This window comes from the organism of the source record quoted next, unplaced genomic scaffold (genome assembly GCF_019419815.1).
Source record: "Pyrus x bretschneideri cultivar Hongxiangsu unplaced genomic scaffold, Pyrus_bretschneideri_v1 Contig47, whole genome shotgun sequence".
Lineage (NCBI taxonomy): Eukaryota > Viridiplantae > Streptophyta > Magnoliopsida > Rosales > Rosaceae > Pyrus > Pyrus x bretschneideri.
In genome coordinates, this window is record NW_025999784.1 from 1,988,473 (window position 1) to 2,005,849 (window position 17,377).

The 17,377-nt window shown below is 34.8% G+C and overlaps 1 protein-coding gene across 1 annotated transcript; it reads left to right on the forward strand.

Moving 5' to 3' along the window:
* Positions 1-6,683: 6,683 nt before the first annotated feature.
* LOC125469890 (receptor-like protein EIX2) lies at positions 6,684-7,974 on the forward strand. The gene is made up of 2 exons (XM_048567951.1): positions 6,684-7,026; positions 7,634-7,974. The coding sequence occupies exons 1-2, from the start codon at positions 6,684-6,686 to the stop codon at positions 7,972-7,974; spliced, it is 684 nt and encodes a 227-aa protein (XP_048423908.1).
* Positions 7,975-17,377: the final 9,403 nt, after the last annotated feature.

Below are 17,377 nucleotides of genomic sequence, written 5' to 3' on the forward strand. Positions count from 1 at the left end.
ATTGTATCGATGTATCGGATAACTAGGTTTAAACATTTTAGTCGTTCAAACATTGGTGCATCTTGCACACAGATGACGCATAAAACCCCAAAAGGAAGTTTCTTGCAAATAACCAGCGGTTAGGTTTAGTCAAGCATTGACCTTTTCCCCGAAATACAAGTATAGGTTGAAGCATCTGAGGGGGGAAATGACATCAATTTTTCAACTTTTGTCACCACTTTAATCATAGTTAAAGCAGATTGAGCACGCTAAGTTAGCCATGCTATACACAAAATACATGCTTCACCTAACACCAAAAAATGAGGAGTGGTATTATGTCCGCTATATTGTCTAATTTTTTTCACCCACTTTTTAACAAAAGTTTTAGTGACAAGTTTATTCTATTGAAAATTACATAGAAAGACATAAGTAAAATATAAAAAAAAGTGTTTTTGTTTGGGAACTGAAGTGACATAGGCGACCCTACCTCTCTCTATATCTCTCCGGTGCACCACCGCTCCTCGCAACCCAACTCAAAACCAAGCGAAAGACCCAAGTTTAAGTGCTGCTTCCTTTTGATTGAGTAAACATATTATGCCATTCTTAAGATTTAAGGAACGATTCTTGATATAGACACAAAGACTTCCACAGGTAGCTATCCATCTCATTGATGCATTCATAATATCTGCTCCTACACGGCTTGCAAACTTGTAAATATCCCAAGTAGTGACTACCAGTCTACCAGCATGTGTGGTGTAGGTGATGGACTTGCAAAATATAACATATCTAAATCCGTTTTCGTAATTTACCACAAGAAAATAACAGTAAACAAGATGATAAGTTGTGAATTGTAATGGAACATGAAGACCCTTAATTCAAAGTTTCCGCTGCATATGGATTTCTACAACCCATCACAACCAGCTGTGTCGACAAAGGACTTGCAAACTTGTAGAAGTTGTTGTGAACACTAGCTACTCATTTCAATTACCTTTTTTTCTTTTCTCCATCCGACGACTTTTGTTTTCACCAACAAGTTACTCATCTAATGATATTACTCTTCTCAACGTCAAAAGAGTTCCAATTTCAAAACCTCTACCCTATTAATTTCAAAACTTGAAATTTTGGATTGGAGAAAATAACATAATTTTCCAAAAACTTATCTCATGGATAAGTTGAAAATGGCTATCAATTTCAGGGGACAAACTAGCAAAGCAACGTATATAAATAAAGGACTTTAGGGCAAAATTGAGTGAATTTTAGGATTTTAATTACCGGGCGGGGGATAGCTTTTAGGTCCAGGTCGAAAAAGATTGGCTATTTTTTTGGAAGTTCTACCGTGGCCACCTCATTGTCTTATTCTCCCATCCAATTTTTAATGCAAGTTTTTAACGACAAGTTTACCCTATTGCAAAATTGCATAGAAGGTCATTAGCAAAGTATAAGGAAAGTATTTTTGTTTGGGAACTGAAGTGACGTAGGCAGCCCTGCCTATCTCTGTCTTTCTTCGGCGCACCATTGTTCCACAAAACCCAACCCAACTCAAAACCAAGGGAAAAACCAAAGTTTTAAGGTGATGCTTCCCTTCGATTGAGCAAAAATATTATGCAATTCTTTGAATTTAAGAAACGATTTCCTGGTATAGACACAAATAGTGGGAAAATTGACGAAGAAGACAGAGAGATAAGAGTTTAATAAAACATAAAAAAGCTTATTGAAGTGGTCTTCATAAGCAAATATTAATTAGTGTTTGGTAAAAGCATTTAGCTAATTTAGGCAGGAAATACCTTCTTAAATTTTAAACAGGTCTGTAACTAAAAGCATCTGGTATTGCATTTTACTTCTCATTTGTCCATGTATCGAAACACTGTGTAACGTCTCTTCTAGACTACTTCCCAGTCTAATGTGGGGTTCTTTTCATTTTCTTTGAATTTCTTCCTATTCTTTGTTTTAATTTGTTCTGGCTTGCAAAGGCCATGATATTTATGTAATAATGCAAAGCTTAGTGAGTGATGTGGGACAAACGGAGTGTATTTTTTGTTCAATAGTTTGCATTACTTAGTAGTACGAGCAATGAACGGTCAGGATTGAATTGAAGAAAAACTATTTTTTTCTCAACCTGCCAATCCAATGAATAAAAATTTGGCTTACCATTAGTCCGGGACTATTGAAGACAAACGCGTTTCTTTTTTTTTTGGGGGGGCTTCACTTTGTCTTGGTCTTTCAAGGAAATAAGAAATGAGGGATTATTGTGGTGTACAGGAACACATATATGTGGTATACTGATCTTCTCATATTATAGTACGTGGATCGATTATGAACTAAAGTATAAATTGGTGGTTTACTCATATTATAACATGTGAGTCTATATGTATACCATGTGGATATGTTCTAGTATAGCCGAAGAGTCTTTGGTTTGCTTTCTATAATGTTACTAGTTGCATGGAACAATGCATTTTGCTCACAATACTTCAGTGGTCATGAGCATTACCACTACATTAATTGTGGTTGGATTAATTTAAGTTTTGAGATTTAAGTAGTAGACAAATTTGATCACATTTATTGACAACAATTCATGTGGTGGTAATGCTCATAAAAATGCACTTGGCATGGAAAAATTCTTATTAGAAGACAACTATTTCACTGAAACTCTTATAATCTTTAAAACCCAATGCAATTGCCGAAAATTCTATATTGTATCAAATAACTGAATTTGAACATTTTTAATCGTTTAAACATTGGTGAATTCTGTACATAGATATAGTATAAATCCCAAAAAGAAGCATCTTGCAAATAACGCAACGGTAGATACAAGCATAGGTTGAAGCATGCGAGGGAAAATGACATTTCAGCTTTTGTCACCAGTGTAAAAGTGTAATCAATCGAGATGGCTGAAATTTTCTGGAATGACCAGGTCCTCCTTACGCGTATTCACTTTTGCTTTTGCTTTTTATTTTCGAAAGCTGGTTAAAGAAAAAGATAAATTACTTTTGCTTTAGCACTTGCTATTTGCCAATTGTTAATTCGGTTAAATTTGAATTATATCCACCATAAATAATACACAACATGTCGGTAGGGGTTTCACAACTTGATATGGTCCACAGCATTCTCTAAAGAAAATTCTGTGTTATAATGGACAGCCACTATCACCACAGTGCTGCTCACTATTTTAGATTGTTAATAACTATTTCGCTGTTTAGAAAATTTGTAAATTACAACTCAACAGTCATACCTATATAGAGACTACCAGCATGTGTGGTGTACTTGACTAATCTTATCCGTTATCATTCGAACAAAATATAAGAACATATCTAAATCCGTTTTTATAATTTACCACAAAAAAAGAACAGTAAATAAGATGATAAGTTATGAATTATGATGGAATATGAAGACCCTTAAGTCAAAGTCTCCGCAGCATATGGATTTCAACAACCCATCACAACCAGGTACCTGCTATGTCAACAAAAAACTTGCAAACTTGTGGAAGGGGTTGTGAACACTAGCCACTCATTTCAATTACCCTTTTTTCTTTCTCCGTCAGACGACTTTCGTTTTCAGCTCTTTGACCTACATCTATAATATGTTCCTATAAATCCCGGTATAGCGCTAACTTAGTAGCAAGCATCTCCCAGCAAAGCAAACAATATTTTGTGAAATAATTAGAGATGGGCAATGGTTATGGCCGGCAGGTAACCGTGATTATTTACGTATAACTGTTTATGTTTATACTCACATAACCATTTACCCGTTGGGTAATTACATAAACTGTTATACTCATACTCATAACCGTTTATAAACGGTTAACCATATCCATAACCGTGTACCCATTTAACCATAACCATTTACCCATTTAACCGTTTTTGAACCCGTTTATCCTTTTTTTACCCATTTATCCTTTTTTCACCCGTCTACATGTGTTTTTTCAACAACTTGAAAATTACAAAATAACAATTTGTCATAATTTTCGTTTTCTAACAATTAAACACCGTCATAAGTACATTTTAGTATGCATTTCCTTATTTTAATTATTTAAGTCCTCATACAATTCCAATAATTGAAATAATAGTTTATGAACGATACTTTTTTGATACACCCAAGCAAGTAATTAATTATAATCCATATGATTACAAAGTAAATTTTCTAAAAACAAAAAGTAGTTATTATCTTGAATACTAGATAATTCAAAACTTCAAAATATTCCAAATTAAATACTTTCGAACACTAATGTTTTCAGAAGAGGTTAATTAATTATGTGGCTTTGTGCTTAGGTGTAATGTGTCCCTTAAGTTACGTGACTTTATGGAGCAACTGCATTGGAAATATGTATACTGATATCAAAATGGGATCTGCTTACACGATGTGGTCACGTCATGAGTACATAATCTTCTTGCTATGATTTTGTTATTAGTCAAACTTTATGTTGTAATTTAAAAATATTGAATCGCATGAGTGTTCACACGCAAAAGTATTCATCCTTTATTAAATTAAATGGAGGGAGAGATGAGCCAGGACATGGCATTTGAGACTCTGAGTTTGGTTGAGAGATTGAAAATTTAGGGTTTTTAATTTTTTTTTTTTAATTTTTAATTTTACATATATTAAATTAAATGGTTAAATGGATTCCCATTATAACCGCATGTAATACCCATAATTGATGGATACCCGTTATAACCGTGAGTAATACCAATAACCATCCATTTAAATTTCATGATTAAACGGTTATACCCATAACCGTTTGTTTGTCTAAACACCCATAACCGTAATCGTGAATTTTAAATAGACACGTAACGGCAGTTACCCAAACCCATAAGTATTTTGCCCTCTCTAGCAATAATGGATAGCTATTGTCACCTCAGTATTGCTCACTATTTGCTTCTTTTGCTTTTGGTCTCTTTCTGCATGCACAGTACTACTAAACTCTTCCTGTTTGGCTGGTGATGAAATTTCAAGCAGTGCGAAAAGAAATTCATACACTGAAGAAGAAAGACAAGAACTTCTCGTCTTCAACATCTTGTTGATCATTCTGGCAGGCTTTCGTCTTGGAGGGGTCATGATTGTAGTCAATGGGAAGGCATTTCATGCAACAACAGCGCTGGTCATGTCGTGAAGATGGACCACCGGAATGATGAAGGGTGGATAAATGATTCTTTGCGAGGCAAGATAAATGCTTCTCTGTTGAGCTTGAAACATTTAAATTACCTGGACTTGAGCCAGAATTGGTTTGATAGCAATCAAATTCCTAAGTTCATTGGGGAGCTTAAAAGTTTGCAATATGTCACTCTCTCCTTTGCGTATTTTAGAGGAGAGATTCCCCCCTGTCTTGGTAACCTGTCAAGCCTAAATTTTCTTGATCTCGAGTCAAATCAAGACTTATCTTCCAAAAAATTTGAATTGGCTTTCTCATTGGCGTTGATCTTAGCAGCACAGGAGTCAGTTGGGCATATGATATTAACATGCTTCCTTAGAGTTACATTTATCTTCTTGCCAAATTGAAAGCAATCCACTCTCACTGTAAAGGATTAACTTGACATCACTTTTGATCCTTGATATGTCGAATAATGGTATTAAAGGTTCTTCATTTCCCCGTTGGGTTTTTAATCTTACCAGCCTCACAACACTTGATCTATCCTGGAATGATTTCAGCGATCATTTTCGAAGTGGATTTTCAAACTTCAAATCTCTGCAAAACCTTGATTTATCTTATACAGGCTTACAAGGTCAAATTCCTAAAGTGAGTGGAAATTTATGCAAGCTCAAGGTCTCAGGTCTTTCAGGGAACAAATTTGATGGGGGGAATTAGAGAGTTTTGGAGGAGTTTCTCAAATTGTTCAAGTAATACATTAGAGTCACTAGATTTGTCTAATTGCAAGCTTGAAAGCCAATTGCCGGTCTTTTTAGGAATGTTTAAAAGTTTGCAGAATCTCAACCTTAAAGAAAACAATTTGTGGGGCACAATTCCAGATTCCATCGGAAACTTATCGTACTTGAGAACACTAGACCTCAGTTATAATAAGATGAACGGCACAATTCCAGAAAGTATTGGACAACTCTATGAGCTAGTTTCCCTATTTCTATTTGGTAATTCATGGGAAGGCATTCTAACGGAAGCCCATTTCATAAATCTCACTAAATTACAAGATTTTGGAGTAGGAAGTATAAACCGATCCATGTCCCTCATTTTCAATGTGGCTTATCAGTCGGTTCCTCCTTTCAAGCTCCACACAATTCAAATCATAAATTGTGGGATAAAACCTGGTTTTTGGGTATGGCTTCAAACTCAAACTGAAATATCTGATGTTTTCCCTCGTGGTAATGGAATCTCGGATTTTATACCAGAGGAATGGTTGTTGAAAATATCTTCCCAACTCACCCACCTAGACTTGTCTTACAACCGATTTCGTGGAAACTTTCCATGCCATTTGAAATTTCCAAATTTAACGTTTATTGATTTGAGTCATAATCAGTTGGAAGGCCCACTCCCACTTTGGTGTTTCCCTAATGTCGATTCCCTTTTTCTAGAAAGCAATTTCTTTTCCGGTCCAATCCACTCAAATATTGACCGAATGATGCCCAAATTGCAAGAATAGTTACTTGATGAGAATCATTTGAATGGCACTATTCCTCCCTCTATTTGTAACATCCATAAGTTGCAAATCCTGTCTCTAAGGAGTAATCAGTTTTCTGGAGAACTCCCTCATGCATGGAATATGGAGAGCAATATGGTGTTTTTAGATGTTGATCAAAAAAATATGTCCGGTAAGATTCCCACTTCATTGGGGGTACTAAGTTCCCTGGAAATATTAAAGCTCAACAACAACAATTTTGGCGGTGAAATTCGTGATGCTTTGCAAAATTGTTCAAATTTGAGAAGTATTTATCTTGGAGACAACAAGTTATCTGGGAAAATGCCTCTATGGATTGGAAGGTCAAATGTACCCATGTTGTCTGTGCTACGATTACGATCTAACTATTTTAGTGGACATATTTCCCAACAATTGTGCAATCTTGATGGCCTTCACATCCTTGACCTTAGTAACAATAGCATTTCAGGTACTATTCCAATGTGTTTGGATACCTTAACTTCTCTCGTCAATGATGATTATTGTGAAGCCAAAAATAATCATAAGGTGACACGTGGATTTTTGGTTAAAATGACAAAATTACCCTCGAGGCACATCGGATTTCCTACGCGCAAGCAGTGGACAATCATTCTTCAATCAAGCCAAAAGTGCCCAAAATAGGTAACAAACTCAAAATTATTTCATCAATCCTCATCTTATATTCCCTAAAAGGTATTGACTCCATAACCTTCAAAACATTCCATACACATTGAGTTAATTGGCCAATTAATGGATTTATTACCTAATTAATCCATTAATTGCCAAATAACTCACCCATTACACCCTAAAAAACACCCAAAGGCTGGCCACTCTCTCTCCCAAGGAAGGTAGGCCATGCTTTATAAATTGGACCCCATTTTCTCTAAAAAGCTAGGTGACACACTCTTGTAAAACTCCCAAAAACTCTCCAAACACTTTTCTCTCTAAATTCTAACTTTGGCATCAGAGATTCTTCGACCAAAGCCCCCCCCCCCCCCACATTCATCGTGGGCACGTAAGGCTCTTGACCTTGACTAAAGGTGTTGATTGTTTTGTAGGTGCAATTTTGTCAAAAAAGGAGAAGGCGAAAATTTACATCCACAATTATGGTGGATATGCTTATAATAGCTTTGAGCATTCTGATAATATATTTGAGCATGCCAAACTGACACTTAAAGGAGAAGAACTTGTGTACAACACAACTCTATATCTTGTAAAGATCATTGATCTTTCATCAAATAATTTACAAGGCGAAATCCCTGAAGAAATAAGCAACCTCATTTTCTTGGGCACCTTGAATTTGTCCATGAATCAATTGAGTGGAAAGATCCCCTCCAAGGTCGGAAACTTGCATTGGCTGAAAACTCTTGATCTCTCATACAACCACCTTTTGGGATAGATTCCTCAAAGCTTGTTATCTTTAACCTTTTTGGCCCACTTGGACTTATCTTACAATATCTTCTTCGGAAGAATTCCTTCTGATAACCAACTTCAAACGCTCAACGTTTCGTCCATTTATATGGGCAATCCATGGCTATGTGGCATTCCTCTCTCAACTAAGTGCCCTAAAGATGACACTTCTACTGTGAAAGATGCAAAGGACAAGAATGAAGAAGGAAATGATAAGTTGTAGTTCTATGTTAGCGTGGTACTTGGCTTTATCGTAGGTTTTTGAGGCGTCTGTGGCACATTGATCTTAAAGACATCGTGGAGGTATGCCTATTTCCAATTCTTTGATGACATCAAAGATAAGATAGCACTAGTAATTACATTGAAAGTGACTAGTTTCAAAAGGTTTTTATCTTGAAATTTGATACATAATGTGATGTTTTTCCCCTTCTACTGTGTGCTTTTGTACTTGCAACTTATGTACTAAATAAAAGAATTATATCTTTCAATAAATGTTCCCACAAACAATTATGTAATGACTATCCATTTAATACAAGAATTATATCTAGTTTGTACTTATCAATCCCATAGTACAAATTATATATGTAACGGTATCTATTTAATGTTGCAATTAACAAAATAACACTTTGTTCATAAAGTAGGTGATCACATGTATATATTCTTCTCTTTTACACTTGAATGTCGTTGAACTCGGCCAGCGGTAGTCCACCTCCATCGCCTTCTCGATAATGAATATTCAATGGGCCTAATTAAATAATATAAGAAGGGTAAACGAAACAAAGGCAACATTTAAGTATATAGGTGCATTGAGCCCTTTGGGTTACAAGTTGTTGACTGTGATCTCAGCTAATTATATATAAAGCATACACGAGTGACACATTGCTCAGAACGCATCAGATTCAAAACTACAGTATTCCAAGCAAGTATACGAAGATGCCTCCAAGATCTCATCCAAGCTGGTAAAAACGCAATCAGTTAACCACCAATAATAACCTAATATCTCTGTTTATACCCTCAATCCAAACAACATCCACTTCCACTACATATTTACATAAGATAACGAGTCAAATAAATACATTCTAAGAGAAATATATTCACTCAATTATTGATCTCATTGATTTCATAAGTTTCTTATTTAATCTCATCAATCGAATTTCTTTATCGAGAAATATATGTCATTCAAGCATTCAAGTAAGGGTTTCAAAATTTGTATACTAAATTTGCAAATTTTTTCTACAAATTTTAACTCCCTAATATTACCTTTCAAGTAAGGGAGAGCTAGGTCTAGAATTCGGAATTCGAAAGAACTTGAATGCCTAATTAATCCAAACATACCTACTCATAGAGTGGAGACAAATGTCTCCTCAAATTCTTTGAATCAATGGGCCTTGTTCTTTTCGGCTAAGTAATGGACCTCATTGAATAACAGAAAAGGCAATACCAATCACCCATCTAGGGTTTAGATTGTTTGAGAAAAGAAAAAAAAAGAATTGAAAAAAATCTAGGGTTTGACTTATGGTTCGTATATATAAACTAAGAGAAATGCTAAGGAAATATTTTTAAAAGTGAGATTTTTTATAAAATTTTTGTCATTTTACAGTTTAACGACAATTCTTGTATCAACATTATACAATTTTGTATTGAGAACATGAGAGATGACATAGTCTATAGAGAGTCACACTTTTAAGAACGTCCTATTATAGCATTTCTCATAGGATAATATATATTAATTTGTTGTCCAAGAGTGAAGAGGGTATGTGTGTGAGTTTTGAACCAACTCATTATGTTTTACCACACAAGGAATTTAAGGATCTGGAAGATACGTGTGAAGTAATTTTAAGATGATACACTGATTATATCCTAACAAATACGTCCATAATATTCTTGTCTAGTGCGGAAATGAAGCCTCCACGATGTTTCTTATTAAGCAATATTAGTAATAAAAAGAGCTAGCATAATTAGCACAAGAGATATGGATTAGGATCCATTTTTGTCGAAAGTACATGGAAACTAAGATGAATGTCGTCCTATGCAGTATGGAAGGAACACACACACACACACACACACACACACACACATATATATATATATATATATATATCCTAACAAATGACGTCCTTAATGTTCTTGTCTAAAGGAGTATTTATATAGAAACACACACACACACACACACATATATATATACATATATATATATATATATATATATCAATTATTTCTTTGTCTAGTGTGGAAATGAAGCCTCCACGATGTTTCTTATTAAGCAATATTATTTATGATATAATAAAAAGAGCATAATTAGCACAAGAGATATGAATTAGGATGGATTTATTATATAGAAAATTAGATTTTAATTCTTAAATAAGATGAAAATTAGAAAAATATCTTATACAAGATTAAAAATTGATTTTAGTCCCTAGACTGTATTTAACATCAACCTATGTATTTAATATCTCTCTTTTTTATTTGTAATTTTATGGTGTTCATAAATTAAATTTTATGAAAATATTAAATGTCACATCCCGGCCTGGGGCAGATCACTTCCCGGGCCCACTCCACCACCGTAGCACGATATTGTCTTGCTCTCGCGCGAACTCACTTAACTTCAAAGTTCCAATGGAACCCAAAGTCAGTGAGCTCTCAAAAGGCCTCGTACTAGGTAGAGATGGGAATATACATATAAGGCTTATAGGATCCACTCCCCTGGGCGATGTGGGATGTAACAATCCACACCTCTTAGGGGTCTGACGTCCTCGTCGGCACACTTTCGGCTAGGGATTGACTCTGATACCATTTGTCACATCCCTGCCCGGATGTAACAATCCACACCTCTTAGGGGCCTGACGTCCTCGTCAGCACACTTTCGGCTAGGGATTGACTCTGATACCATTTGTCACATCTTGGCCAGGGACGGATCACTTCCTGGGCCCGCTCTACCACCGTAGCACGATATTGTCCGCTTTGGGCTTACCATTCCCTCACAGTTTTGTTTTTGGGAACTCACACACAACTTTCCAGTGGGTCACCCTTTCTGAGATTGCTCTTGCGTGAACTCACTTAACTTCAGAGTTCCAATGGAACCCGAAGCCAGTGAGCTCCCAAAAGGCCTCGTGCTAGGTAGAGATGGGAATATACATATAAGGCTTATAGGATCCACTCCCCTGGGCGATGTGGGATGTAACATTATAAATTTTAATTCTCATTATGGTAAGTATCTTATATAAGAAAACATTTTCATAAAAAAATTTCGGTACACTTGTGTTTTTGCATATTTTCTTTCTTTTGTACCACTAATTCATATCCGCAAATTTGATCCATGCAGACAAACATGCAGCCGCGACATGCATGCTTTATTGTCCTAGAACAATTGAGCGGTCAATCGATCAATATATATACACACACACAAATATGTATATATGTACATATAAGGAGAATCCTATGTCCATATATATATATTTAACACACTATATTATCCATATTCATGAAGCACCTCATGACTAGATGCAGAGAACCCACGATCCAAATTTAACCCTCTTAACTTGAGAGAGAGAGAGAGAGAGAGAGAGATCTTTCTTTTCCTTGCTAGGAAGATTTGATGTCTTCCGGGAGAGAGACCAAAAAATGAGGCTTTGCATTGCATGCATACAAGTTCGTATACCTTTTTTTTTTTTTTTTTTTTTTTTTGCGTTTGGCTCGACTCTAAAGTCATGTTCATCGACGGAGAAAAATGTGATTGGCAGAGGAACAAGATATTGATTTTGAGATTGAGATGGGTAGAGATATTACGTTGTTACACTAGCTACATGCCATAAAATGTACACTTAACAGACATATTAAAGTAATTCTTCAGTATGTTTGCACGTATTATTAACGGGTTAATGTTAAGATTTTAGAGGCATGAGTCCAACAAATCATTACTAATGGTCTGTTGAAATATGTCCCACAAAAAAATTAATGAAATTAAATCTCTTATATATTGAATACTTTGATGACTAATTGAATCTAGGTCTTTTGTAAAAACTCTAAACTTACTAGTTTGCACATCTAATTGAGTTGAAGACAATATGGGTATTGATTATTAGTGGACCGATGAGCTATCTCTATATTTTACATTGTACTAGAGCACACTAATCATCTGGGAATGATTGAACTAAAATTGGGACCACGAATCGCAAACCATGAAGCCCCAAGTTGGGACACCTAACTAAAATCCTCAAAATCTAAATAACAAGTGTCATTGATGTGGAGTTACCTTCGCATGTGGCTCACTGAAAATGGGTCATACATAAGGTGGCATGTTGAAACATGTCTGACATCTTAAACATAATAAAATTAAACTCTCCTTTTATACAATACTAGTCTCTCCGCATGCGCAATAGGCTTTTTTTTAATCACAAGCGCTACGCGCCCCTAAAAATATGCTGAGTTAGTTGATACTTGATAATAAACTCTGCTACATGCTAAACTTCTTGATTATCAATCGCTTTGTTTCTTTAGCTAACATGTCTTCCTAAATGAAAGAAGGTGAATGATAATAAAAGTTATGAAATTTATCCCCATATTTGTTTGGGGTTATCTCATTGAATATTTCATTGTAATGCAAAGCTTGTATAAGTATATACTAAATTTATCTGTGTGAATGAACTTGATTTTAATTGTAACAAATTCAAGCTACAATGAACAACTTTAGTCATTAAATAGTCTACAAAGATAAATTTATGCCCAAAATGAAATTCACTCTTTTCCTAAGAATACATTGAAGCAATACTTTCAGAGCCTCATGTGATCCCTCAGCACCTCAATCCTTCTTCATAAACATGCAAGGGAAAAGGCATGAGCTGCATAACCATATTAGTGAAAACAGTAATAGAATAAATATGTTATTGTATTACAACATTACATAATTACATGTTTTGGGAGAGAAATCAAGTAACAAGAATCAGAGGTAGCAAAAAAACATACGACTATAAAGATGAGCATCAATTACAGTTACAACAGACCTCTCGTCTACTTTTCATACTTTTGTTCTTGAAAAAACATGAAGCATGTACAGAAAAATAGTTCAGTGAACGTCAGCGAAGTTGTGAAATGAATACCGAACATGTAGGACATCCTATTTTCATCATTGAATAACAACTGAACAAAAAATTTAAAGGAATGAAACCTGAACAAAACAAAAGATATTCTACAAAGTATTTAAATAAAAGCATGATTGATATTATCACTGATACTTTGATGATGTCACGTCCTACGAACCAAAAGTGAAAAGTTATCAAGAAATGAAAATTAAACCAAAGAATTAGTAAGAAAATTAAGGAAAATTAAGCAGGTACTATATATATCAAATTAAGGAAAATTAAGGAATATTAAGCAAGTCACTTTTGGCTTCGAAGCTGGTGATTGGGTACGCTTGAAGAAAGTATCACTCACTCGTAGGTATTCTTCATTCCATTACTTGTGGTGGTAATGTAGCAGTGGGATTTATAAACTCTTTGGAAGGGGAATTATTCACAGTTTCAAATGGCAAAATCCTGTTGTCAGATTGAAAACTAATGTATTGAGCCTTCGATTTGAATGGCCTCGTAAGAGGAGAGGGACATGGGCTACCGGGGAAGTATAATGGATCCTGCCACATAGGTGTCTCGGTGTCAAGTTCCCGGGAATGCTAACCTTCGTGGAAGAGGCCTCTACCTTTGTAGCTGATCCTGCTGAACTGGAATTGGTTACGTTTGATGATTGTCCAAGAATCGTGAAGAAGTACCAACATTTTGAGGATTTTCATTGGGCAATGAATAAAAGATTGAAAACAATCAGGAACTTAGAAAGTGAAAAAACTTACCAAAATCTGAATGAAAAGTTAAACATCAAAATCACCTTCCCAATTCAATTCCAAAAGGAAAATTGCCATTGACTAACCATTACTAGCCTGCTTCTTTTTGTCCAATAATAAAAAAATTTCAAGAAATATCGGGATGAAAAATTTGAGATATATCTATAGGAATTACCCATTGCAATTTTTTCAATTCCATCTTCTCCTCGCAAAATTGTTCATTTATTTTCTGATGTTGTGTTTGAGAATAGTATGAGTATCAAAAGTATATAAAACATAGAGAAATAATACATGTAAACAATTAGCTATAAAAAATAGAGAGAAATAATATCTCTAAGCAGAATTAGCTAAATCGTTTAAAACACAAAATTAGCCAAAAGCAATAAAGAATTAAATCATAATCAAAACTTATCGATGATTGTCCATGCATGCTTGCTTTGCATTCCAACCAAAATCTGCATTGAACAACAATAAAAAAAAATTTAAAAATTTAAAAATTTAAAAGAAAAAAAAAACATAGATAGTAGCATTATGATTGATTTTGTCAACATCAAAGCCAAACAATGAAGGAGTGGGAAAGAGAGAGAGAAATACAAAAATAAAAATCTAAAATAAATAACTTAAGAAACCAACAGTATAGATTTAGAAATTTAAAGCCTTTGTTCTCTTCATGAGTTTGTATTCCTGTGTGGTAGTCTGGTAGATGAATATGAGGGGCAGTTATGAGTAACAACAGTTTATAAAAAATGAGTTGGAAATAAATCCAAACTTATGCAATATTGCTTTGCAAGGGACAAACATGGAGTTTATTTGTTTACATATGAATACTAACCTGCAATTTTGAGTGTGACAAACCTTGTTATGCTGAATTCGGTGACAACATACAAAATATTCCAAAATAATAACACAAAAGAATATATGATAAAAAAGACAGAGACAATAGAAACGAAAATATCACTCAAACACCCAATGGCATTGGGATCCTTTGTAAATGGGTTGAAAGCCTCATCACCTCTTTATGCTGCAATTCAAAAAAAAAAAGCATGATCAGATCTCGAAATTGAGTAGCAATAGAAGAATCTAGTGGACTAAAAAAAATCCCAAATAAATTAAAACTGCAAAAAAAAAAAAAAAAAAAACGGAAACACACATAATATTTGAATACGTGAGATGATTGAATAACTAATGAAGGAAGAAAATGAATGAGTTTTACGCTGGCCAAAGGTTAAGAGGGAGGACTGGAGTTTGATTCAAACTGGCACGGGCAGTTGTGAAAGAGTGGGAACATGTTATAGTGTGTTTTAGATTATATCTCAACTCAACTCAATAACGGCTTTTATCAAACTACCCTTTGGGATGATGAGTTTTGGATTTTTTTTACTAGGTTGTCCTTGTTTTCTGATTTTTTTTTTTTTTTTTTTGGGGTTTGATTGTGCAGAAAATAAAGTGGCTTTTTTGGTATTTTAAAATGCTTCACCTATTTGGACTTCTCCCTTTATATATATATATATATATATATATATATATATATATATATATATATTAACTACTAATTGCATCAAGTCTTTTGCAAGGTTCTAAAAAACGCTAGGCGCTAATCGGGCGGTAGGCTGGGGCCTAGCACCTAGGCGGTCGATGTGGATTTAAGTATATGTGTAAAATTTTAGGACTTTTTATGTTGTTTTTGTAACATTTAGTCAATCCATTTATTTTAATCATTGTTGGACCTTTGTTTTTCATTAAAAATGAACTGGGCTTTGTTTTCTTATTAATAAAAAACAATTTTTATTCCCTAGTTTTTAAAGAAACTCAATGGGGAAAGCCCAACCGCAAACCCCTTAGTAGCTAAGCTCGAAAGGGGATAGGATATGGGATGCTGGAGCCAATGATGTGTTGTTGGACCTTCAGCCCACTTTGGGCTCCCAACCTCAGTTCGCTCCATCACCTTCCTCTCCATTTAAAAAAGAAAAAAAAAAACCCTAACTCTAATTATTCAAGCACAGCCGCCTCATTTGGTTATCTACAATTGCAGATACCTTTCTCTCTCTCTCTCCCCCCAGCCAAGCCGTCCCTCTTCTTTATCTTGCAATTGCAGATCCATTATTCTTTAATTGCAGATCGATGTTTATCGCTCTCATCCCAGCCAAATCATCTTCGTTTTCTGCAAATCGAAATGTCGAGATGGTCGCCCAGTCATCCAACCTCATTACCACAGCGGAAGAACAACGTCAACTTACCATCAAAGCCGCCTAGGCAATCGCCGAGGCTGCCTAGCCCTCCCAGCGCCTGTCTAGGCGCCGCCTAATACCCTTTCTGATTTCTTCAACGATTTTGGTTTAATCGCGGCGGTGAACCACTGCCCAAAGCCTAGGCGGCCGCCTAAGCCACGTTTTAGAACGCTGGTCTTTTGTTTAAATTTGTATAAAAACCCACACCTATGGGTTTGAATAAGTAATTAAGTTGCGGATAATATGATGTTGATGAATTACTAGTGGGTAGATGGACCATCTCAAAAAGTTCTACATGGCACCATAGCTACTAGTCCTCTAGGCCCAATTAAATTTGATTTGAGACCACAAATGGAAAGCAATGAAGTCTCGAGTTGGGACATCCAAATCAAAATTGGCCAAAACAAAAAAAGGCTTATTGATATGGAGTTGTCTTCACTTATAGCCTATTAAAATTGAGTCACATGTGAGGAGACGGGTTAAAACATATTCTATATTAGAAAGAAAAAAAATTTGTTCCATTACCAGTTGCATTTAGGTCTTTTATATAAAATCTAAAACATTGTTTTGTGCAATTAAGTTGGGGTCAACGTCTTCGTTCATAATTGGATCAATTGTCATCAATTAGTGTCAAGGTCATGTTCTGATACCATATTAAAATTAAATAAAAAAAATAAAAATAAAAAAAAAAGATTCAGCAACCCATTGTTAATAAGTACAACATCGATACTGTTACCAAATTAACCACATACTAAACAACTATAAATTTTATCACAAAGGCTTCAATTCAATTAAAGGTTGAATCACTTAATATAAACTAGCAACCGGCACACACGCTATACGTGTGCAACTCAATTTTCTTTTTATTGTGGTATGAGTTATAATCAATGTGCAATGTATACGTCATTTTGAAAGAAAAAAAATCTTTTCACTACAGTATAAGTTACATGAACTTATGAAAACAATTACTAAACATAAGTGAAATAAAACCAAACTTATGAGTTAGGCAATACTTTCAGAATTTTATAATAAGTAAAGATATTGTTACTTGAAACACTAAAATCATCACTAACTTCAGTACATCTCCCAAAAGTGGTATAATGTGGAATTCTACTTGGATGAAACCAAGCCCAGTAACAACGTAAAAACAATCGAATGCAACAAAATAAGTAATTGATGAGTGATAAATCATGATTAATATATGTATTTCAATGACACATCGAACGTATTGCAAGAGATTTTAAATGCTTAAAATTTTCTTCCTCCAACCTCGCATAAGATGTAGAAACTAAATAATGAGGCTCATACCCTCAAAACATTGGATGCCCATTCAT